Here is a 25,128-nt window from a genome sequence, read left to right as displayed (position 1 = left end):
ATGTATGACAATTACTTGGTTTGCTCATCAAGAAAGACATACAGAATGCCAGCAATACAAGGAATTCTTGTATATTTCATAGTGTGGCGTAATGTGCATACTTGGTAATGTTCCTGCAGTATTATAAATGTTACATTACAGTATTCTCCAGAATTAATAGTCATATGTACTCTGTCCACTCAGCAGAATGGATTCAATAACAAGCAGATATGGTCCAAGGGTAGCCTGAAGTAGCTTTATATTTGTATGCAGAGCTGTGTTTCATTACATAACTGTGAAGCCTCTCCTGCACAAGTGGTGACAACATTATGCAGCTAGATACTTGTGCAACAAAATTAGATCATACTATCTGCAGCAGAAAAATAAACTCGTATTTAAATCAACCTTCCCTAGCCTGATGCTCTCCAGATACTTTGGATATTGAGTGTAGTGGCTAGCATTAAGGGAGTTGTAATCCAACAAAACAAAAGAAGAAAGCAACATGACTTATGAATGGCTTCTGCCACTGCTTTTGTCTTCAGAAGAGGAATCCTTTAGGATAGAAACTATACAGATCTGTTCCTGGTGGGAGTGGGAAGAATTGGCACGATAAAGGAATTTTTATTCTGCCACTCAAAAAGACAAAGTGTGTTGAGACATGTTTCACTTGTATATAACATTATTGTCTGCTGTAATTCATGCCAAGCTGTTTCAGATTTATTTAAAAAAATTTTTTATTAACACACAAATAATTCTACATACATAAAACATACAAAGAAAACAAAGAAAAAACCTTAAAAAGTATTTCTACAAAGAAAGAAAGAAAGAAAGATAAAGTACAAACACATTGACTTCCTTCCCCAAAGCAATTGGCTATACAGTCCCTCTCGATTTTCAGGGATCCGTTCTGGACCCCCCCCCCCCCCAATTCTGAAAGAATGCCAATAACCAAGCCCCCATTGGATATAGTAGCAGCGCAGGCCAACTTCACTTGGTTCAAAATATGGCAGTCAGATTGGTTACATTAACATCCTGGAGTGAACATATTGCACCCATACTCAAGTCACTCCACTCGTTGCCAATTAGTTTCTGGGCAAAGTACAGAGTGTTGGTTTTAACCTTTAAAGCTCTACATGGTTTGGGTCCGGGTTGTCTACAGGATCACCTTCTCCTGTACAATCCACCCCCATACATTGAGGTCCTCTGGGGAGCAGTTGCTGCAGCCTGCAAGAACCTGACTAACAGCCATTGCCCAGAGGACCTTCTCATTGACCCCTCCCCAACACTTTGAAATGACCAGCTGAAAGAGATCCGACAGCTGAACCAGCTGTCAGACTATAAGACAGACTTGAAGATCCCATCTCTTCCAGCAGACCTATCAAGGCAGTTTTTAATCATGAATTTTAAACATGAATTTTATATTTAATTATTGTTCTATTGGAATATAAATATTGCATAGATCTCTTAATACGTGTATTTTATGTGTATGATTATGATTATGTTTTAGCTATGTTGTAACCCACCTCGAGCTGTGAGGAGAGGCAAGTAAGAGATAAAATTATTATTGGCAGTTTCCAGACCGCCAAAAAGTATGTGCTCGGCATGTACTAGGGTTAGAAAGGGGCGTCCTTTCTGGACGCCCCTAACCCTAGTACGCGCTGAGCACGTACAAAATGGTGGCACCCATTCTACATGGGCGCTGTCATTTTGATGTAGCATACGCTTAGCATCCGCACGTCTTGGTGCCATTATGACGCCGCAAAAAGTAGCCACTTTTTGTGGCTTCTTTTTGCTTCGCAGAGGAGTCACACGGTTTGGCGGCTGAGGCTCCTTCGCACAGCAAATGAGGGCGTCGGTAGACCACCCTTTCAGGTGGTCTGGAAAGCCCCATAATTATTATTATTACTATTTTGTCCTTCTTGGCTTCCCATCCGCGGAAAATCAAGACTGCGAATGGGAAGTCCACAGACTAGTAGGGACAACTGTACAGTCGGGCCCTCCTTATAGGCGGGCTTGCCTTCCTAAGTTTTATCAGCAGTCTTCTTGAGGTGGTGCCAGCAAGTCCATCCATTTTTGAGCATATAGTAGAACTCTATAGAACCCTGTATAACCCTATTTTGACCTATAGAACCCTAAATGGCTTAGGATACATGAAGGATCACCTTCTCCTGTATGAAATGGTCAGATGCTGAGTTCTATTAAAGAGCCCTTTGAGATTCCATCAGTGTCCAAGACAGGATGGTGCAAAGGATTTTATTTATTTTATTTTATTTTTTTGCAGCATTTCTAACATGTATTCCTTACTGATGGTCTCCAAAGCATTTTTATTTAAGTAAGCCATTATCTTTGCATGTAGTTTTTTCAACTGTACATGATTGTTTAAAATAAGTTGGGCTAGTTTTTATCACCTCCTATGATTAGTAATGTATGTGATGTTAAAGACTATGATAGAAAGATGCAGTGATTACAATAAGCGGTGAACTTCAATCAGTTAATTGAATGTACTTCTCAGGGCACACTATTCTTTCAAATTGCGTAAGTGTATTCTTGCATGCAGTTTGGAAAAATTGTGCTAAACAGATGTGTGCTTAGGTTGGCAACAGCATGGCATTTCAGCCTGTGAGAAACTCTAGCAAAGGAGAGAAACCATAATCACATATGTTTGAAATGCATCAAATTGGCCATATGTATTTTACAAGACTGCAAGTTTTGGTATGGGATAAGCAGCAACTCATAGATTAGATGGACAAATAAGGGAACAATTAAGTTCACTGTTGATAACTTATCATAACTGGAAGTGATGTGTTGCTAGGGAATTTCCAGGTTTAGCATTGAATTGATGAACTCTGCACAGTTCTTTTCTTAGGACTCAGAAAATTTTGTGGTGCATGTTTGAACTTTACAGAAACTTTCAAAAACTCCCTTGACTCCTCCAGATCTATCCTTGGGCTGACTGTGTGTATTGTCAGGGGAAATGCCCAGATGATAGATAATTGTCTACTTACGGGGCATATCTTTCATTCACTTGTTATAAATATAGAGAGAGTATTTTGTGAACTGCTATACTCATTGGGTATTGTCTAAAGCTGGAAACATATATTTCTTATATAAGATGCTTGCGTCTTACCATGTGGGTGTATTCAGACTATCCAAATATAGTTATGCTTTGTTAAATTCAGTAGTTATGAACTGAGTGTGCATGCAGTTTAACTAGCATGGCAAATTTTTAAGGAAGCATTCCAGGTCAAGTATTTAAAATATTTTCACTTATATTCTTACACTATACAGTACAGGTAGTACAGGAACATACAAGACTGTTTTTCCAGCTCAGAATGTTTGTCCATTTAACTTAATATTGTTTGCTTTGACTGGCACTGGTCTTAGGCAGAACAGCATTTAAATCTGTTGCAGGGGTGGTGTTGAACTGTCTGGATGTCATCCGGACAATTCAAACCAAAACCAAGAATTAGGCCCTGCGTTGTCTGGACTCATCACTGTGAGTACCAGGGAAGGACATGGCATTTGGCCATTCAGAAACAGCCCCTGCCACTCCCTTACATTTTTTGCAATTTAGATTGAACAGACATTAGATGTTTTGACCAAAGGCATGCCTGTATAAGGCACCACAAATTTCATGAGAGAAACTCAACACTGGAGACATGACCTGGGCCTTATATAGGCCTGCCTCATGTTCCACTCACCTCAATCAGCTAGGTTAACCCCTGCAGCATTTGGTATATAATTTGAGGCTGTTTTGGTGCATACCAACTGCTCAGGGGCCACTCTGTTGTATGCATGGCTGGCACACACTCTTCCTACTCACACTGGATTAAAATAAGCATGAGGGACATCCTATATTGTGTCCATATGAGATAGGATTTTCAGCTCCCAAATATGGGATGTCTTAACTAAAATGGAACTACTAGGAACCCAAGTTATACTTTATTTTGTGTATGAATATTTTGTAAGACATATATTTTATAAGCTTATGCTTTCATAACCTGTGAAGGACCAAGTGAGTTCAGAAATGCTTTTCTTTTTTAATTACCCTGAAGAATACCGGTGGATACATCAGCTTTGGAACTTGAGGTTTGCTTTGACTGCCAGTGTATAAGATATTGCCTGATCTACCTTGTTTTTGCACATATCTTAGTATGAGATAAATGTAGTTATGCTTCATGTTTATCTGTTATTAATTGGAAGTTCCTGGGTAAGTGAAATGCCTCTTGGGAGTGGTGTGGGCATGCACCAAGAACTCCAATAAATTTCACTGTGTTCAATTGTCTTTCCTGCTATGTTCCTATGTAGCCTAATATCCTGTTTGGATTTTATACTTCCTTTCATCATGTAAAGAAGCCCCACTTTTTTGGGGGGGGGGGGGGAAGAAGTGTGCAAGTTCTAATTTTTGACACTGGGTACCAAATGTAGCAAATCATAGTGCACCATGCAGATTTAAAGAAAACATCTACATATGCTTTAGTGTTTGTGTCTTGGACAGGGAACAATTAATCATTGGAAGCTCTTCTATATGTGTGTGTTCTCCCACTGTGTCCTCCTGTCACATTTCTCCATAATAGTGTTCTGCTGTTTTGCTTGGCCCTGGTCTTATCCATGCTTTCTTAGAGAATGTAAAACATATGGGACAGCAAGACAGGGAGTATAATTCCAGTTGCACAAGAAACAGTTTTTTGTTTTGTTTTTAAAAGACCAGTGTCTTTTGAGAGAGCCAGTGTGGTGTAGCGGTTTGAATGTTGGACTACGACTCTGGAGACCAGAGTTGAAATCCCTGCTCAGCCATGGACTCCCACTGGGTGACACTGAGCAAGTCATATACTCTCAACCTCATAGAAAAGCAAAGGCAAACCTCCTCTGAACAAATGTGGCCAAGAAAACTCTGTGATATGTTCATCTTAGGGTTGTCATAAGTCAGAAACTACATAAAGGCAAAGAATTGTATTTTGAACCAAGATTTTTTTATAGGCACTTTTACATGATAATGACCAACCTAGCATTAATCACTATTACAACATGTAAACACAGCTGTGTCTTTCCTTCCCCTGAGTCCTCCCTGTGCAGTTTGCAAGACACTGCAAGGGGCTTTAGTTTTTGGAAGCTGTAACTTCAAAAGTTTCTTATTGCTGCATGCAACTTTTTCCAATTGGCAAATGTAAGGAGGCATAGCAGTTTTCTGTTCACTGCAGCTATGGAAGTCTTTAAAAAAAATCTGAGAACGAAGAGTTTTTGGTTCCCCATCCAAGAGTAGCTGTGTTGACCAGATAACAAAAGAAATTAACACCCCAATCCACAGATATATCTTTATTGGGCCAACCAAAAGCTCTATTTTTAACCTGTTTACCTGTTGCTTTGGGGAAAGAATCCCTCTCACCCTTTCCTTTGCTCCAAAAATGCAGATAAAGAAGAAGTGCAAAGAAAACGACAGAAGCTCATGCCTAACTTCTCTGATAGTTATGGCGGTAGTGGTGCAGGTGCTGGAGGAGGTGGAATGTATGGAGGAGGAGGTGGTGGTGGTGGTGCTGGATCAGGTAAACTGTTCTAAATCAATGAGGGGCATTTTGGAATTGTTTTTCTTTTACTCTACATTTGGGAAATGCCCATTATTATAACAGGTGAATTTTTGTGTCAGGAGATCTTATATTGAGCCAGCCTAGTAAAGCAGTTTCAGTATTGGACTAGGATTCTGGGACACCAGAGTCTAAATCTCTACTCAACAATAAAAACCCACTTTGACAAATCACACTCTCTCAGCCTTAGAGGAAGAAAAAAGCAAACTTCCTCTGAATAAATCTTGCCAAGAAAACCCAGTGTTAGGTTTACTTTATTATTGCTATAAGTCAGATATACCTTGAAGATGTGCAACAGGGCTGGAAAACCTGTGGCCCATCAGATGATTTGGGGACTGCAGTTTCAGTCATCCCCGTCCAATTTATACCATAGTGAGGGTTGATGTGAATAGTAGTTCACCAGCATCACTGAAATAAATAGACATTATTAAAATAGTTTTTGTGGGGTTAACCCACTAGCTGATTGATAACTTTTTACTATTTTTCTTAAAGGATATGGGTACTCACCATATGGTTTTTCTGGTTATGGAGCAATGCACTTCCATTCCAACACAAACAAGACTGGTGCAGGAATGAAACATGGTAATGTATTACAGCTTCCCACCACCCATCCCACCCCACTACTGCATTCATTATATTTACTTTACAAAACCGAAACAGCTTCATAATAGGTTTATGACTTTGTTATCTGAGCAATTGCTTACTTATTTTATTCTAGCCCTTTACAAAAAAAGAAGTGACAGGCTCCTACTACAATGGGCCACAGTCTTAAAAATAAACACAAGGGATAGAACAGGGAAGGTGTGGTAGATGGAAAGATGTGTAAAGGCTGTACTTGTATGTGTTTCACTTAGTTACAAAAGGGCAGGGTGGGGTATCTCAAATGTTGCATGCCCTAAACAGTGGTCTCTGGGGTGGCAGTATGTCACATACCAGTGTTAGTCAGCCTGGAACAGGGAAGGTTGAAACCAAAAGTGGGTGGTACCCAAGGCTTTCTCCCTTTTCCAGTGAATTCCCCCTTTCATGTATCAGTGAAGCTTAGATGAATTAACTGAGCAATTGGACCTTATATTGAGGGAAGGGATGGTCAAAGGGATGACTCACACAGTGAGAGAAATATTAATCCTTTGCTTCCCAGCTGCCATCTCATTGAAATTTCCTTTCCCCAGTGATGCCAATGAAAGCTTTCTTAAAATCCTAATTCTTGGAAAGAAGAGCATGTTCTACAAAGAAGAGCACAGTGATCTATAGGCCAGCTGTGTGGTAGGGTACTAGAACTGAGAGGTTGTACAATAGGCTTTCTACAGCAGTGTCTGTTGCATGAATTTCCAAGTTGTGAGAAATTTTGCTCACTGCTTTCTGCTATTATTTGTATTCTTCCTTGGGGTAATGAAGCACAGTTTGGATCTTTTGCAAATATATAACTAATGTTATGGCTGAGATCCTATTGATCCATTATACTAGTGGTTGCACTTTTTCCAGGGCCATGGAGTGATGGTGATGGAAGACAGCTTATTTCTCCAGTGCTTTACTTACTTTAGAACTATTGCATCCTGGCCTTTTTCCTCCAGCCTTCTGTCTGTTACACAAGTATAATTTTGCTGGCAGGCTGCACCAACAGCATTTGTGTTCATGGCTAGAATCCTGTAAATTAGTTCAAACAAGAATAGATCCATTGATTCAGTTGTTGAATGTTGAGTCAAAAAATAGGTAAATCTAATTAATTCAAAGGCTCTATTCTGCCTGGTGGCACAGTGGTTAAATGCCTGTACTGCAGCCACTTCAAAACCATAAGGTTGCGAGTTCAAGACCAGCAAAAGGGCTCAAACTCGACTCAGGCTTGCATCCTTCTGAGGTCGCTAAAATGAATACCCAGGTTGTTGGGGGCAAATTAGCTTACAGTTGTAAACCACTTAGACACTGCTTAGGCAGTATGAAGCAGTATATAAATGAAGCTTGTTTGTTTGTTTGTAGTCAGGACTAACAATAGGATTTTGGTTTATGTGTTCACTTGTAAATCTTGATCTGTATGAAAGTGATACTATTTGTTTCTGTCTTTTCGAAGGTTTATCAAATGACATGCCTAAAAAAGATGCCGAAAGTTGCTGCACCAAAAAACACAGTGTGAAATTCAAAGAGAAATCAGAGATTGAAGAGGAAAGCAAAGCGAGTATAGGCACAGTTCCAGAGGTAGAAAGGTCCACTTTATCATGTGCTGATACAGCAGATGCTTATCTACAAGGTAATTGATGAACAACTTTATTTACCCAGGAAGAAAAAAATTAGATTGAAGGGTTGGGAAGTACATGCAACATTCAAAATTGTCAAATCTGATTAGTCCTGGACATGCATTCTCTAAGTGCAGGTATCTTCTAATGCATTATTTATAAACAGTAGAGCCAACTATGCCACATTATGGTTTTTTTAGTATCACTTTTGTAATTATTCAAAATGAGGGCTTTACACATAAAATCAAGAATAAATAGATGAGATGCATTCTGGACAATTGTCACTACTTAATCCAAGATGAGAATTACAAGCCCTTTTATTCTTTGAATTGTGTTAAAATATGAATTAAGGTAGATGGAAAAATGAGGAGAGATGTAGCAAAAGCAGTCAAAGGATATATGCGAAGTTAGACCAAATTACTGTATGTCAGTAAGACTTCAGGAAAAAATATATCCATATAACTGTAATCCAGGTTTATGCTTCAGCTGCAGAGGCAGAAGAAGAAGAAATTAAAAGATTCCATGCTGGAGTCCAGAAAGATATGGATTATATATCAAAACATGATTTCTTGTTAATCAAAAACAATTGGAATGCAAAATAGGAAGCAGAGCAGGATCAAGGATTGTAAGAAAATTTCATCTATGATCAAGAAATGAAGCAGGAGAGCAGTTGACTCAGTTTTGTGAGGTCAACAGTTTGTTGATCGCAAACAAATTCTTCAAGCAACCCAAGAAGCAGCTGTATACATGGACATCACCTGATGACCAACATAGAAGTCAGACTACATAATAGAATCCAGAAGATGAAGAGGCTCCATTCTTTCTGCAAAAAGAAAACCAGGAATTAATGAATTAATGTCAAAAATTAGGGTAAAGCTAAAGAAGAACACTAAAACAGTCATCATGCCAAAATACAATCTGAAGAACATCCCCATAGAATTTAAAGATAATGTGAAAAATAAATTTGCACTATTAAGATTAATTGACTGGGAGCTAAAAGAACTCTGGATTGAAACCAAGGAATAAAGAAAGAGAATACATGGAAGAGATGAAAATGTGATATTCATTTGTTGAAGAACCATATGAAGATGAACCCCCAACATTAGAGAGTAAAGTAGAAGCTGCAGTCAGAGCATGTAGGAAAATAAATCACCAGGAATAGATAGCACACCAATAGAGCTGCCTCAGTCTGTATAACTAAAATTTGTCAACAACTATGGAAAACAAAAGAATGGCCTACAGATTTGAAACACTCAGCGAACATTCTAATCCTCAAGAAAAGGGACACCAGAGACTGCATTAACCAAAGGACCATTGCATTAATTTCCCATATAGATAAAGTGCTGCTCAAAATTCTACTACAAAGACTTTCACCATATATGAAGTGAGAAATGCCAGATGTTCAGTGTTCAGGAAAGAAAGGGGCACTAGGGATCATATTGCAAACACACATTGGATAATGGAACACACCAAGGATTTTCAAATGAAAATCATCCTGTTGGATGAAATCAAAGGAAACATTCCAAAGAAACAGCCCACAGTTTCTGCTAAGTTTTCATCATCCATGAAATAGCTCTAGATGAAGTGGTTTCCATCAGACTTCAGGCTTCAATTCCATCCACTCAGGAAGATTTCAGTCAGTGAGAGTCTTAAAGTATATCTTAATGTAGAATAATCTTAATGAATATCCGACAGCCAAATTGCATCTGATGATCTCTATGTTACTCCTAATCAAGATGGCTATCTCTTCTTCCCACAGGTGCTTTCTTTTTGGAAAAGGCAATGGAGCTTGCCAAGCGCCATGCCAATGCCCTCTTTGATTATGCAGTCACTGGAGATGTAAAGATGCTGCTGGCTGTACAGTGTCACCTTACTTCTGTCCAGGATGAAAATGGTGATAAGTAAGTCTGTAATTCTGTGAGGCTTGTTGTTGTGTGCCCTCAAATCTTTTTTGTTTTGTTTTGTTTTTAGTTATGGTGACCCTAACACTGGGTTTTCTTGACAAGATTTGTTTAGAATGCCATTGCCTTCTTCTGAGACTGAGAAAATGTGAACTGTCCAAGGTTGCCCAGGAGGTTTCTATGGCTGAGCAGGGATTTGAACCTTGGTCTCCAGAGTCATAGTCCAACACTCAAACCAGTACACCACACTGGCTTGTATCTCAGAACATGACAAATTCTACTCTGATAGAAATTGTTAACAAGAACAGCAATATAAAACATGTTTATTTAGAATCAAATCACACTGAATTTGAAATTTAGCAATATTGTATAAGAAAGAAGCCTAGAATGGGAAAGAAAGATGGATAATGGATGGCCATTTTTTCTCGTTGTTGAAAATGTTCTTCCATTCTGAATATTTAATGAAAAATATTTATTTATTTATTTATTTATTCAATATAATTTACATCCTGTTTTTCTCTTGCCACGGTGTCCAAGGCAGCTTACAAAATACATTAAAAGAAAGTACTGCTAAAAGTACTGATAATAATAAAATTTTAAAAAATTAATTATCTATCTATTGAAACATCACATATTTGAAACAGTATAAAACATTTTTTAAAACTCAACAGTAAGAATAAAGAATGTCACACACACATACTATTAAAAACCTTTCTGTCCATGCAGCTAATTGATAAGCACTTGTTTAAATTAAAATGTCTTTATCTCTTGGTGGAAGGAGAGTAAACATGGGGCCAGCCTTGCCAGGACAAGTGTGCCAAGCTGGTCTTCTTTGGAAAACAATGCCCAACATTGTACATCAATGAAAAGGATCATAACTTTACACTTACAGAGTTTTACAATGTCACTGCATTAGTGAATTGCGACATTGGGCAACCACATGGGCATGTGTAACTATCACCACAGTGCACAATCATGCTCAGTCACGCACTCTGTATAATGATTATTGTTGTTTGTTGTGGGTGTTTATGGCCAAGCTGGGAATTGAATCCTGGTTTCCAGACTCATAGCCCAACACTTAAACCACTACTTCACACTGGTTAGTTGTGCACAATGCTGAACTATGCAGAATTGTATCTCATGCACAGATCCACTTCTTCAACTTTCAACTGAATACATCCATTCTGCATGGGATAGAAATGACCAGGTACTTCCATAAAGGGAGCTTACACATGAAGAAGACACCGACAAAATTCCACACCATCTCTCTTTCTTTTTTTAGGCTTCAGTCCTAAATTCCAAATTCAGTGCAATTTCCTTATAAAATACGTGTGCTTATTATTGACCTGTTCTTGTTAAAAATTTTCTCCAGAGTTGAATAGGTCATGTTCTATTCCTGAGATGCTAGAAGGGAAAAAAGCAGTTTCAAAACGAGATGACATCCAAGTGATTCATTATAGCTGCTTCTCATTTAGAGAGAGAAAGGGACAAAATAACTTGAGTCATCACTGTGTGTAATGTTTCAAAAACAGGACAATTATTTTCTGTTCTTCTTTTGTCCTCTTTTTCTATTAGATCAGATTTAATAATAATAATAATAACAACAACAACAACTTCTATTTCTATCCTGTGCTTGTGTTTTACAAACAATTGAAGATTAATCCTAGAGCAGCCACTTCTGCTTCATAACCATTCCTCTAGCATTCCTGACCATTGGCCATGCTGGTTGGGACTTACAGGGTTTGAAATCCAAAAAAGGGTTTGAAATCCAAAATAAGGTTTGAAGCTCAGGTCTCCTAGTTATGTTGAAGCTTCAGTCTCTTGTAGTTCGAGTCTTTTTGAAGTTGATACGCTTTCAAAAGATACTCACCTTAGCTAGAGAAATCCCATGCTGGGAAGTTGGGGGAAGAAACCTAAAAGAATAGTGCAAGTGGTCCATAAGCTTGTCAAAAGGGTGATAATGATGAGCTAGCAGGTTGAGATTTAGACTGCCTTCCTTTTCAGAAAACTAGGGAAAAATAATCCTGCAGGAGGCCTGCTAGGCTCTTTGTGCCAAGAATCTCCAGCCTCCCAGGTGATTCATTCAACAACCAAATTACTGGTTGTTAGTCTGCTGTTCACTTTGTCTTTGTTGCATACTAGTTAGTATTATTTTACAGACATTTTAATCATGTAACGCTGTTGTTTTAGATTGTATGCTGCTTGGCAGGTTTTTATTCTTTTTTCTTATTTTATTTGACCCTTACTATGTAAAGCACTGTCCAAACTTTACAGCGTTCTATAAATAGATGTTAATAACAACAACAACAACAAAGAAAGGCAGGTGCAGCAAATGATTTTTTTGCCTGAACTACTCGTTTGTTTCCTTCTTTGTACAAGACTGGCACAGTGAAGCTCACCACTGCCCTCTGATGAGCATGATGAGAAACAAGCCTTCCTGTCACTTTTGCTTTATCCCATTTCTGACAGCTTCCTGCCTGTCACCACTTTCTTACATCCATGCTTGGGAGAAAGTGGCAGGGAATGTATATTGACAATACATACTGGGTGTCACTAATAATAAATAAATAATAAAAGTTTTATTTATATACCGCGCCTTCCTTGGATTAGGGCGGTTTACATACATTATACAATATACATACCATACCATAGGACTATCAAGTGCTCCATCATTTCCTGCTTCAGGGCATAGCAGTTGGGATGAAAGTTTTTTGGGTGCCACTCAGTGATGACTCTCTGAGAGTCATTGCATTGGTTGAAGCCCAATCCTTGCTTGTGTTTCGTGCAATAGGGAGAGGTAGGTTACTGGTCAGCGTGAGTCAAAGCTTGCATGACTCTTATCTTTACAGAAGCCTTTGCAGAATCAATCTTTCTTCTGTATGTTGCCTCATTCACACCAGTAGTAGAGAGGAACCGGGGGGGGGGGGTTGGTTTTGCTAGCAAGTCCAGCCAAAGACTGTAGGCCCCTCCATACTGGAACACCCTGGTGAGGAAATGCATAAGATCCTGTGTGAGACAGACCAAAGAAAATATTTATTTGTTTGTTCGTTTGTTTTATGTCACCTTTCTCCCAGAGTAAGACATTCAATTACTTGTAAGGTATAATAAACTCTTGCAGTTATTACAAACCTTCTATTGGGGGACACTTTTCACATTGATTCAGCTGATCTCAGATGTACGCTTAGCTTGTGTGGATTGTTGGTAGGCCTTTTGAGCCTTGGTGTATTAACCCATGAGAACTGAAAGTGTGTTGTAGAATACAGTACATCCATCATTCTTCTATGACTATACCACTTCACTAGAAAATTGATAATGGCAAGCAGGCTGCATTTTGTAGAAGCTTGTCTGCTGGTTCTGTATCCATACTGAGGAACTTTCAAGCAGCCCAGAGTTCTCTACCACGGTTTTATGAAGTTGGAAGTTAAGAAGGATGTTGATCTGTCAGGTTGGATGTGAGGAAATAATGATTGAACCTCTAATTTACCAATAGGTCCTATAACTTAAGTTCTACACTTTCCGGCATCTTTTGGTGAAGGTTGACAAATAGCACGGCTATGGAAGTTCATTTGACCTTTACTTATGGAGCTTTTCAGTATTTAATGTGTTCCCATTTTTTTGGACCATGTGCCAACTCTTGGTTACCTGTTGTCTTATAATTCTGATTAAGCTTCTGGGCTCTCTTCATCTGCTTATAGCTAAATATTGAACTGGGTTTCTGTAAGCCCACTTGTAGCCACTTGTAGCTCTCCTTGTTTGCAGAGTGTCAGCTGGTACAGGGGTGGGATGTATCTAGGGATGTATTTCCTTCTTTGGAAAATACTCTCTGGTGGGAAATTCCCACCTTGGAGAGAAAACTATCCTTGGTATTAATCAACATATTATGCTTGAGGGTATATGTTGCAACATCGTTATGGATCCTTTTAGCAAGGTAAGCCTTGTCTGAGGCCCAGACTGCATGTGAGGTTGACTACATGGTTTGCCTTTCGTTCCAAGATTTTTCTATCAGATAGTGGGAACAGAACCCCCAATGCAGATGCATGCAAGATGGGTGGATTTTAGGTCTCTGCTTCCCTTGCATACACAAGAAATTGTGGTCTTTGTGTTTGGCAGAGGGAGCTTGGATTTTGCAGTCTGTTTCAGTTTACATGTCAAGCATGTTAGTTTTTCCTTTCCTCATGACTCATTCCAACTATGTCTCAGAATCCTATGATATTTAGTCATAACCTATGTTCACATGAATTCCTCAGACTGTTTTTAAGCAAAATGTTGGGTTTGGGGTCATATGAAAAACAAAAGAGTATTATGGACCCCGAAAGTTGACAGATTGGTGTAAAGTTTTGTTGATTTCATGAAGTGCATTTAGCTGATGAAGTGGTTTCAGATCCCAAAAAAGCTTATACCACAATAAAACAAACAAACAAGACTCTTGTTTCCCCCCTCCTAACATGGCTACCATGTCTAGAAATTGTGGTTCATCCTTCACAAAAAACACAAGAGCCCACATGTCCTAAATTAAATGTAACTGTCATTAAAACTCTGATTTAGAAGACATACTCTTGTTGATTGATTGAGTGCATTTTAGACCACTGCATCTCAAGTTATCTGATGTTGGTGTTGGTATTTTTTCCCTTAAATGTGCCATGGATTGGTACCATATTTTACCTATTGGCTACAGGTGTTTCATCCTTTCCTGAAAATTCAGTAGGGACTTACAGCCAGTGGCTTGGAGATTGTTATCAGTCCATGGACCACCACTTTGCGTAGCACTGTTTAAGATGACCCAGTGAGAATTCTCTGGTGACTGCATATTGTTAGGTATTCCTCTTACATCATTTTGGTATAATCTGGTTATGAGATACTAAGCAAATTTCTGGTGAAGCCTATTTGAAATATACTATGAACAACTCTTGCAATATTTGTTTGCTTTTTACATTTTTAAATGTATTTTTCTTTCATTTCCTTCCCTCCCCCACCCTTTGATCAATGCCAGTGTCCTTCACCTAGCAATTATTCATCTTCATGCAGAACTAGTGAGGAATCTCCTAGAAGTAATAGCGGATCTTGATTCTGCTGACGTTCTCAATGTGAGAAATGACCTTTACCAGGTATGCAAGCAATAAGGACAAGGGGATTCAACAAAGTTGATGGTACCTTCTCTAGGTGGCTCTGTGAAATTTTGAGGGAATCCCTGTTTTCCCTTAATCCCAGTCCAGTTTGTTCAACAGCATCCCACAACTTTTGCAGCATTTGTGGGGCAGAGGGAGTATGAAATGATACTGAGGATGAAGGGAAGAGTATAGAAGATGAATCTGTTGGACAAAGCTGGGTTTACTACACAGTGGGCGGTTTACTATAGCGTGTTGATTGCTTTGCTAACTGCCTTTTACAGTGAGTCAGAAACTTTGTGCTCCAACTTTTTGAATCCTGCTTATGGCAGGTGGGTGGAGGGGTGTTCAGATTCTTGAGCCATGACAAACACCCTTATTCATGACTTTAGCTACTCATGAAGCAATTGCAAGAGGGGACTTCCATTGACAGTGAACAACCAAAGAACAGTGGGCTGGACCAGGAAACACAAGAGGCAGCAAGATGTTGGGGGCCAAATCTAATTATGCAGCAGGTTCTGTCCTGTCCTTCCAGACTAGTCTGTTCCTTTGGGTGCAGTAGAGAATACTATGCTATCAGCAGTGTTGGTTCAACTGCCTGTGTATTTGGCCTCTGAACACAGACATAGTTGGCTGGCATCTGTCATCTTGTATTTTGCTTCAGGCAGCCTAGTTAGAAAGCTGAAAGAGGCCTCAGAGTTTCAACTTTTCCAAAGCTGCAACACATATGATCTTCACAGTATTACCTTTATTCTCATTTTAAGGTATGGGTGCCTCTTTAGCATCTGTCATGTCGATCAGTTGAAATCTATTTCCCAATTTGTATCTTGTTAGTATGTTGCTTAGTAGAATTTGTTATTAACAAAAGGATTGGCATGAATAGTTTTTTCTGATAATCCTTGCCTTTTTCGCTATGTCCTCCTTGTTCCCCCCCCCCCAACAGACCCCTTTACACCTGGCCGTTATCACAAAGCAGGCAAGAGTAGTAAAAGACTTACTCAGTACTGGGGCAGATGTGACCCTCTTGGATCGCCATGGCAATTCAGTATTACATCTAGCAGTCAAACAAGGGGATGAGAAGGTGTTAAACATCCTGCTTAACCACAAAGAGGCATCTCTGATTAAAGACCTTCCTAATGGAGAAGGTAAGCAAATATTACATGGAATTTTCAGAATATCTAACGCATTTTGTACTCTGTAGCTTATGCAGAGCAAGGCAGTGCTCTCTAATATCATTTATCAAATCTGTTAGTACTTTCTTTAACATATAGACCCCTGAATCAGCCTAGTTATTATCTAGAGATAGTAGTCATGCAGCCCTTGGGCCCAGTAGACCAACCCAAAGCATGGGCATTTTCACCCCATGGCAAGCCACACCTTTTCAAAGTTAAAAATCAGATTCTATTATAAAATTCTATTTCTGTCAAATTCTATATTCTATTATAAAATGCTATTTCAGAGACTGGACTGCGAAACAGTGATTTAAAAAGGCCTCAGATACCACTCAAAAGTGACTGGTGTGAAGAAACATCACTTCTGCGTGCCCAATATAGGAAACTGTAGGAATAAAGTGCATTCCACTGAGATCCAGAATTTGCCCAACTCATCTAGATAACTGAAATATCAGAAATGATCTTTTTTCCCAGATGATTATTACTAAATATTTAGAAAAATCTTAATCTATAACAAAGAGTAATAGATGTCAGGTCTCTGCCCCAATGAGCTTACCATCAGCAAAGAAGATATGAGAGGAATAAGCACAATCTGTATATCTGTCTCTTGCACAAATTCATAGGTGAGAGCTACAAAAGACCAAAAAAACATACTACTCCTATCTCTACCTTTTATCATTACTTCTCCTGCTCAGCTACTTTTTGACATTCCCTTGATAGGAAAGGTATACTATAAACTATACTTCAGAAATGATGCATCCTGCTCCCATTTTTCCTGTCTTGTCATTTTGCCCACCCCTAATTCACTATTTATAGATGACAGTAGTGTCATTTCATGGTCTGAAACACAGCAAGTTACAGTAGAGTCTTGATTATCCATCCTTCAATTATCCAACATTCCGGATTATCCAACGTCGCTGCTCAGTGATTTCTTTACATTTTCAGAGGACTGAACTGTTCATACAGTACATATTGTACATCACAATGTTGATCAGTGATTTCTTTACATTTTTGTCTGCTGATTTATACATTACAATGTTATTCTTATAACGTTACTGCAACGTTACTTTTACTGTTACTGCAATAAAACTTCAATACGTTTGCAATTCATAGTGATTTCAAGGCTTTTCTTGGACCCTCCGGATTATCCAACATTTTCGGCTATCCAACTATCAACCCGCTCGTTTATGTCGGATAATCGAGACTCTACTATATTATTGATGGCCAGGATACTATATCAGCTACTTAGTGGAGTATACATGACTAAGTACATTGGGCCCTTGGTATCCACTGAGGTTTGGTTCCAGGACCTCCTATGTATACCCTATGGATACTGTTTTATTGTTATATTTTAATGTATTGTAAGCCGCCTCAATCCTTTGGGAGAGGTGGGGTAGAAATAAAATTTCTATAGCATAGTGAAATGATGTTCTTTACCTAAAATGGCAAAATCAAGGCTTGAAAACATGGATAAAAAATCCATGGATATGAAAGGCCAACTATATAACATGATAAAATCAGGGTTTGTTGTTTTGGAACTAATTAATATATATATGCAAGCTGTGGATGCTTGAATCCATAGATAAAGAATCTATAGATAAAGAGTCTGTGGATATGGAGGGCAAACTGTAACCTCTTCTGGCCTCCCCACCTCACCCCAAACCTGATGGAAACCCATTCATCCAAGTTCCAATTACCAAAAGAATGGACCTTCTTCTCCCCCTGCAGGTAATGCCTGGTAAAGTAGGTTGGAGGGTTACAGTTATGTCAGTAGTGTAAATCTAGGCAACTGTTTCATATTCATGAGCACTACTTAGTAATGAGTGTGACAGTATTGCCATGATTACAATTCCCCCCTACTCCCCAAACCTACTTTACCAAGCACCAGCTTATGAGGAGGAAGTCCATTCTACTACTGATTGGAGCATGGATGAATGGTGTTTCTGTCACGTTTGGAGGGGTCAGGCCAGGTAACTTAGTTTAGTATATATAAATAGTATACATAAATAAGTATATATAAATAGGTGATATACGAGTCTGGCCAATGATGCACCAGGAATATTTTAGGGCTATCTCATGGGTATTTGGGGCCAGCAAAACATGACAGCAGCTAGAGGGGGAGTTAACTCTAAAATGGCTGCCACCTATGACTGTAAGCATCCTCATCGTTACCAAAAATGTGTGCCATGTGACTGTCCTCCTGTGAAATTGTACCTTCCTCTTTCAGGGCCCAAAATGATTACTCCTTAATTAGGAGTGACCCTCAACTAGATGAATCTAGACTAATCCTGTAGCTCACACATTTATCCTATTTTTCCTGGGGTGTCTGTTCTTGTCATAACACTACGTTGTGCTTCTTCTATTGCAGGCCTAGCTGTCATCCACTTAGCTGTGATGGCAAACAGTGTGTCTTGTCTTAGACGACTGTTTGCTGCAGATATTGATGTCAATGCTCAGGAACAGAAGTCTGGGAAAACTGCATTGCATCTGGCTGTCGAACAAGGAAATATCTCCTTGGCAGGTTGCCTTCTTCTTGAGGTGAGCTCCATGGAGGCATTGTTTCTTTGTCTCTTTGTCCTGCTTATTTTATTTCCTCTTTTAGAGAAGAAACTGCTCTTTTTAGCGATGGAAATATTAATTTTGTTCTTATACTCTTGTAGCAGGTGACAGTTTTTTCATTGTCAAGACACCCTTTCTAGACAAGGATGGGAAAATTGCAAATACATATCACATTTCCTACTCTTCTCATTGTCATCCTCCTACCCAGGTCAAGGTTGGCATCATGAAGGCTCCCTTGTCTCACCCTACAATAATGTTGCTGTAGCTTTTCCTGTTATCCTGCTACTGGTTCTATTTTTGAGTACTGCAGGAACGAGATATATCTACCTCTTTTTACAAGAGGTTGGTGCAGTGTCTATATAATGCATTAATATGTAGCATTTGTTACATTAAACATTAAACATTTTTATTTAAATGATAAATCACACTAACCTGTTACTGGGGTAAAAAGTGAGTACTTCTGGGACATTGTTAATCATAGATATGCCAGATACAAGTCAGGGAATTAAAAGTGCCATCCTAAGCAATTTTATTCAGAAGAAATTCTGAGTTCAGTGGCTTTTATTGCCAAGAAAATAAACATGGGATTACAGTCTTTAGTAGGCCATTTGAGGCGAGCCGAATGGACTGAATAGTTAAACCTTTAGAGAACTAAACAAAGTGTATCTGAGGAAGTAGACCAAGTCTATGAAAGCTCATGCTTCTTTTGCACAGTTAGTGTCAAAACTGTGATGCAAGAGCCCTTTGTATACAAAGTGAATTCCCAATTTAAATTGAAATTTCTGTATATGAAATTAGTTACAATTCAGGTTCTGTGTTGTTCACTTGCTTGTTTGCTGATTCCTGAAATTTTTCTTAATCTAGTACAGAGGAAACTATTTGTGGCTCACTTGATGTTGAACTGCAACTCTTGTCAAAATAGCTTTTAAAATGACTGGAAGGGGAATCCACGTACTGCAAAAATGATCTTGGGGGGCAATATGGAGCCTGCAGCCACATGATACACACCCATGATCTTTGATATCTGATAATCCTGTTAATTTTTATTAACCATTCTTTTGCTGACCTAAATTCTGCTTTGACTGATATTTAACATTGCGTTAGATTAGACCACAGCATTATAGAAGTTGCCCTTTTTAAAAAAATATCCATAGAACCATCACTCTTATAGCTGAAGATCCCAAACATTATTTGGACTGTTCTGTTAAAAATATTTAACATAAATGTAGTTTAGATGTTTGAAATGAATGAGATCACATAAGTACATAGACAATAGTAAGTGTATGTTGTGGCCCTCAACCAAGCCAGACCATTTATACACTGCTGTGCTATAGCCCCAAAGGTAAAAGAACAACATCAGCTGAGCACATTTCCATTGTGCTTGGACCTTGATGCTGCACATTATTAGCATTATGATATATCATTGTAATAAACTGTAAGCATCCAACTTAATTTTTCTCATCTTCCTTCCCAAACTTTTTCTCTTGTGTGTTGTTTACATTATAAACTTGAGGCCAGAAAGATTCTTACTAAATATTTTGTAAGTCGATATGAAACAAAAAACACCATAGGGACATCAATTTGCTGTACCTTGAAGTAAATCTCTGCTTTCCTGTAGGCTCTTTTGCTTTCAAATTGGTCAGAAATTTGTGGATGCATCAAAGTGTGATTGATGTTGCTGTGTGTATAAGCAGCTAAAACAACATTTCTTTAAAAAAAAATAGGGGGAGGCATTTGTTGACAGTACTACCTATGATGGAACCACTCCACTTCACATAGCAGCTGGAAGAGGCTCTACAAAATTGGCAGCTCTTCTCAAAGCAGCAGGTAAAGAAGGACAGTGGCTACAGCATGTCAGTGTAGCTCAATTTTATTTTATTTATTACAATTCTATGTGCACCCTTTTCTGAGTTTTAAAAGAGTTATCTTCTTTTTTAGTTCTTTAAAATATATATAGCAGATTATGTATGTGGCTACTATTGAGAAGTAACAATCTGGCAGACCACTGGGCTTCTGTTACAGATGCTCCACTGTAAAATGATTCGCCTTTTATTGCAAACATATCATTGGCAACAATACCACCAATACAATGTACCTTAAAATATAATAGTATTCTCTTAAGGTTGAAGAGTAGACCTTTTTTATAAAAAAGATACAATCTGTTCGTCCCCAAGATTAGACAACAAAAACACTTGTGTAAAACCCACAAGGAAATGTTATTGTTAAACTCACTGTTTAATGTTTAGCTTGTTTTAATGGTATCACCCTTATTCCTGACTTCAGCTACACAAGGGAGAGAGATAGAGAAAATACCCAGTCAGTTTGCTGGTTTTATTAAAAATTGGAAGAAATCAAACTAAAACTAAGCCTAACTGTATTGTCCTTTGGGGCTTGCATTGGAATTGGCTGTGTGTTAGGCTAGAAAGGTCAAATGTAGTGAATATATTAAGACATCTGTGATCTTTTTAAAAACATCACTTGTATATTTTCTATAAAGGTGCAGATCCCCACATTGAGAACTTTGAACCACTGTTTGAACAAGATGATGTGAAGGACAAAGATGGGGAAGATGAAGGGATTATCCCTGGAACGACACCTTTGGACATGGCAACCAGCTGGGAGGCAAGTGATTGTTGACCTTGTGTTCAAAAGCAGACAGATGTGCCATTTTAGGATTCGTTTAAGCATATGGCTTACTTGTGTAGTACTGAATTATGGCTTAGACCAGTGTTACTAAAACTTATTATTATTATTATTAGTAGTAGTAGTAGTAGTACTGTGCTTTTCCCCAAAAGTTGGGACTCAAAGCGGCTTATAGTCTTAAAACACAGTACAGTTAAAAACTTACAAAAGTGACAATTAAAATGGAATTAAACTATTATAATATTAACAGATCATTTATTTAAAAATAGAATACAATTTAAAAAGATAAAAACACTTAAAAACCATCCACTTTAAGACAATACCATGTGCCCAATGCATATTTTGATTCATACATTCATGTATATTCATATTTTATAAGGAAATAGTATTATTCAAATTAGAAGTTTTATTTAATTAAATTTAATACAGTTGACCCTCCATATCCACAGATATTTTTTTCCACGGATTCAAGTATCCATGGCTTGAATATATATTCCAAAAAGCAAGCCTTGATTTTGCCATTTTATGTACAAGTTACCATTTTACTATCCACTGTAGTTAATGGGACTTGAACATCCAGATTCTTGTATCCACAGAGGGTCCTGGAACCAAACCCCAGCAGATACCAAGGGCCCACTGTATCTGACTCAATGCATGTGTAAATTTTGCAGATAAAAAGTTTGAGCGGAGTAGCAGGAGAGATCAGAGCATCCAAGTGTCATGGCCCCCCAGGAGTCCCACCCCACTGTTTGAGAATCACAGGCTTTGACTTACAACAAAACCAGACAAATGAGTTATTTAAATAGTACAATTGAACTGAAACTTAAGGAGGATTGGCTAAAGATGATGATCTGATTTGCTGTTAGCATTTGTTAGCTACTTTTTCTCCTTCCCAACAGGTATATGACATCTTGAACGGCAAATGCTCAAAGTCAAAGGTGGCTTCAGATGACGTATTGATTCGAGGTAGGAGAACGCTTCTGTAGGGGAGAAATTATTTATTTTGCCTCTTACTCCTCCAGCTAGTTTGTTTGGTGTTGTTGCAGTTAGTTTATTGTAGGGCATCTATATAGTAGATAATGGCTTAGGAGATAATACTTTACACTTTCATCCATTGCAAAGGGGCTTTGGAATGACCAAAGTACAGACTTATTCCTAAGAGCTTTACCACATGTGAAAACAAATGGAACCAGAGAGTAGCACCTTTCTCCATCCTTACCTTACACATAACATTCTAGCGCTTCAGTTTTCTTCCCGTATGAGCCAGTTGTGAAAACATGTCTTTTGTCAAACGGATTTTTCAACTGTAAAAAAGATGCACTTTTATAACCAACTGATGCAGGAAGGGAACTGAAGTGCTATGATGTCATACGATAAGGCACAGAGAAAGCCCTTAGTCTTTGGCTCTGTTTACTCTTTCATAGAATCATAGAATTGGTTGTGCAATAAGGCTCTAATTTACAGTTGTAATAAACAATAATGTGTTTCATACTGTTGTAAATAATCTGTTGTACTTACTGTATTCTTCCATTTGAACTGAATATAGCCAAGGTGAATAAATTTATAGGAAAAATACTAAATGTGGTTTAAATATTAATGTATCTAACAAATAAAAGATAATAACAGTGTGTACCAAGGAGGTTTTTTTAAAAAAAATTCTTCTGTTATATAAGTAACAAATAAAAGATAATAACAGTGGATATCAAGGCATTTATTTTTTTATTCTTCCCTTTTCGTTTCCCAGGAAACATGAAAGAGCTGAGCGACAGTGTTAAATCACAGCTTTACAAGTTACTTGAAGTGCCTGATCTGAACAAAAATTGGTCCATGTTAGCACAAAAGCTGGGTCTAGGGATACTAAACAATGCCTTCCGGCTGAGTCCTTCTCCATCAAAAACTCTACTGGATAATTATGAGGTAACACATAATTATGAGGTAATACATCTTCACAACATGCTGTAGTGGTTTGAGCTGTGGGCTGACTCTGGAAACCAGGGTTTGAATCTCTGCTGGGCCATGAAAACCCACTAGATGACTTGGGCAAGTCACATTCTCTCAGCCTCAGAGGAAGGGAAAGGAAACCCTCCTCTGAAAAAATTGTGCTAAGAAAACCCCATAGGTTTTGCAGAAAACATGCAAAAACAACAAATGTGTTTATTAGGCTGTGCCTGGAAATCTGTCGTTACTCTTGAGTGAGCTTTTCCAAGGTACCATGGCTGGCCCGGGGTGACAGGAGTTTTACTTTGTCGAATGCCAGCTAGGGAGAGCTGCTCTAGATGTTTGTAAACCCCTGTGAATAATATACCTGTTATTTAGATCACAGAAAATATATTTTCTCACATAGAATTGGTAAACAGATGAGAACTGCATTACCAAGGTCAAGTGTCTCCCCGACACCCACCTCTGTTGTTTCCAGAAGTTTTAAGTGTGCTCTTTGTCAAGAGCATAAATGGATGATTATGGTCTGAATTTTGACTAGAGGAGAGCTGTTATATCTATGGAATTTACCTGTGTGTTTCAACATCAGTCTACAACTGATTCAGTGGATATACTCTTGGGATTAACCGACAGAATCTAGGCCTCTATCAACTGTATTCTTTTTATCTTGTTATGTTCCTTTTACTGTATGTTGGGTTTTGCCTTGAGATGGATGCACTTAAAATATTGAAATACTCAAAAGTAAATACAGCTTTTGTGCTGTAATTTGTTTAACAAATTCACCATGGATTGAGAAATCCCTCTAAGAATCCCCAGAAAATATTGTGTCCTGTACACAGTTAGGATGTAGCACTTTCCCCTAACACTTAGTGTGGCTGCATCTTTTCTTTCACCATAAAATTATTTATAAGAATAAATGTGGAAGAGTCATATGGATTTTTGAAATTATATTTAGATATCTGTAGGTTAGTATATGCATACTTACACACACAATTCCTGTTATTTAACAGGTGCTTCTTCTTTAGTAGAACAGTTCCAAAGAACTGTGGTGGTGTTCACCAGCTGTGCTAAAAAAATTAACAACCTCTATAAAAATAATTGTTCCTCTTTATTGAAAAGGAAAACTGTGTCAGTGACCTTACCTTTGTTTTTCCTCCTCGGTGTAGGTTTCTGGTGGAACAGTAAAAGAGCTTGTTGATGCCTTGAGAGAAATGGATTATCCAGAGCCTGTTGGAATAATTCAGAAATCACTGTCTGTTGCATCAAGCCAGTCCAGCCAAGAAATTACAAAAGATGCGAGACCTTCATTAAGTGAATCACCTTCATCACCCATAAAATCACAAACAGGTAAACTGCACCTCTGCCACTCCAATATCTTGCAGATAGGGCTGTTTTCTTTTGGCAGGATGATGTGTAGGATGTTTGATGTAGATATGATCCAAATCCCTTGCCTGGTTGTAGACCCCACTAGGAAACTATATTCTTGTTCTTCAGGTTCTGATTATCCTAAAATATTGTTCTAAACATCTTGGGGAAGGAGCAGTAAAAAAGTATCCATACAAATATGACACTAGGCAACCTGAATTCGGACATTCTGTTCTCTTGACCCTTCTGATTACAAAAGGACTTAGTATACTTAAAAGAAATGGAAAAGGAGTTTTATGAACTGAGATTGAAGGTATATAATTCTGTCATCTCAAAGTTTGGAAGTTCAGTAAGATCATAATAGTTACATGCAGGATCTTGGCCACCTTTTTTATGTATTTAGGCTGCATTTATAAAAACACTAATTAGGAAGTAAGTTACTTTGGAACTCAGTGGGATTTGCCTCTGAGTAAATGTGCTTAGTATTGCTGTTTAATATAACACATGAAAAGAGAGCATAGGAAAGCATTCTTAGGCCCCATTCTCACTAGCCCATTTGCTCTGGATAGAACTGGGCAGATCTGGTTGCCCCCATACCGAATCCCCCCGGATAGAAGTTCTCACTACCCTTTGCCTTGATCGATGCAATTTGCCCC

General features: G+C 38.3%; 1 protein-coding gene and 1 long non-coding RNA gene across 4 annotated transcripts in view; one reads left to right on the top strand and one right to left on the bottom strand.

The window, feature by feature from the left end:
- The window catches only part of NFKB1 (nuclear factor kappa B subunit 1), a 70,343-nt gene that overhangs the window by 43,817 nt on the left and 1,398 nt on the right, over positions 1-25,128 (top strand). The window contains exons 12-23 of one of the 2 annotated variants that reach the window (XM_042469147.1): positions 5,391-5,522; positions 6,054-6,143; positions 7,627-7,803; positions 9,549-9,690; positions 14,681-14,795; positions 15,739-15,940; positions 18,336-18,505; positions 20,251-20,353; positions 21,024-21,148; positions 22,069-22,135; positions 22,914-23,104; positions 24,274-24,454. In XM_042469147.1, coding sequence (XP_042325081.1) covers positions 5,391-5,522; positions 6,054-6,143; positions 7,627-7,803; positions 9,549-9,690; positions 14,681-14,795; positions 15,739-15,940; positions 18,336-18,505; positions 20,251-20,353; positions 21,024-21,148; positions 22,069-22,135; positions 22,914-23,104; positions 24,274-24,454 — 1,695 coding nt within the window. The remainder of the gene's footprint in view (positions 1-5,390; positions 5,523-6,053; positions 6,144-7,626; positions 7,804-9,548; positions 9,691-14,680; positions 14,796-15,738; positions 15,941-18,335; positions 18,506-20,250; positions 20,354-21,023; positions 21,149-22,068; positions 22,136-22,913; positions 23,105-24,273; positions 24,455-25,128) is intronic. The other variant, XM_042469148.1, reaches the window with a different exon arrangement.
- Positions 4,852-22,918, bottom strand: LOC121931418. Of its 2 annotated transcripts, none has more exons than XR_006104129.1 (7): positions 22,389-22,918; positions 15,794-15,849; positions 12,333-12,696; positions 8,548-8,612; positions 7,098-7,205; positions 5,842-5,969; positions 4,852-5,242 (listed from the first exon to the last, which is right to left on the bottom strand). It is a non-coding gene; the product is annotated as an uncharacterized LOC121931418 (long non-coding RNA). The 2 variants fall into 2 exon arrangements; XR_006104128.1 differs by having other exon boundaries at positions 12,333-12,673.

The sequence above is a fragment of the Sceloporus undulatus genome, chromosome 5 (assembly GCF_019175285.1).
Source record: "Sceloporus undulatus isolate JIND9_A2432 ecotype Alabama chromosome 5, SceUnd_v1.1, whole genome shotgun sequence".
Classification (NCBI taxonomy): Eukaryota; Metazoa; Chordata; class Lepidosauria; order Squamata; family Phrynosomatidae; genus Sceloporus; species Sceloporus undulatus.
This window is presented reverse-complemented; position numbering and strand designations above follow the sequence as displayed.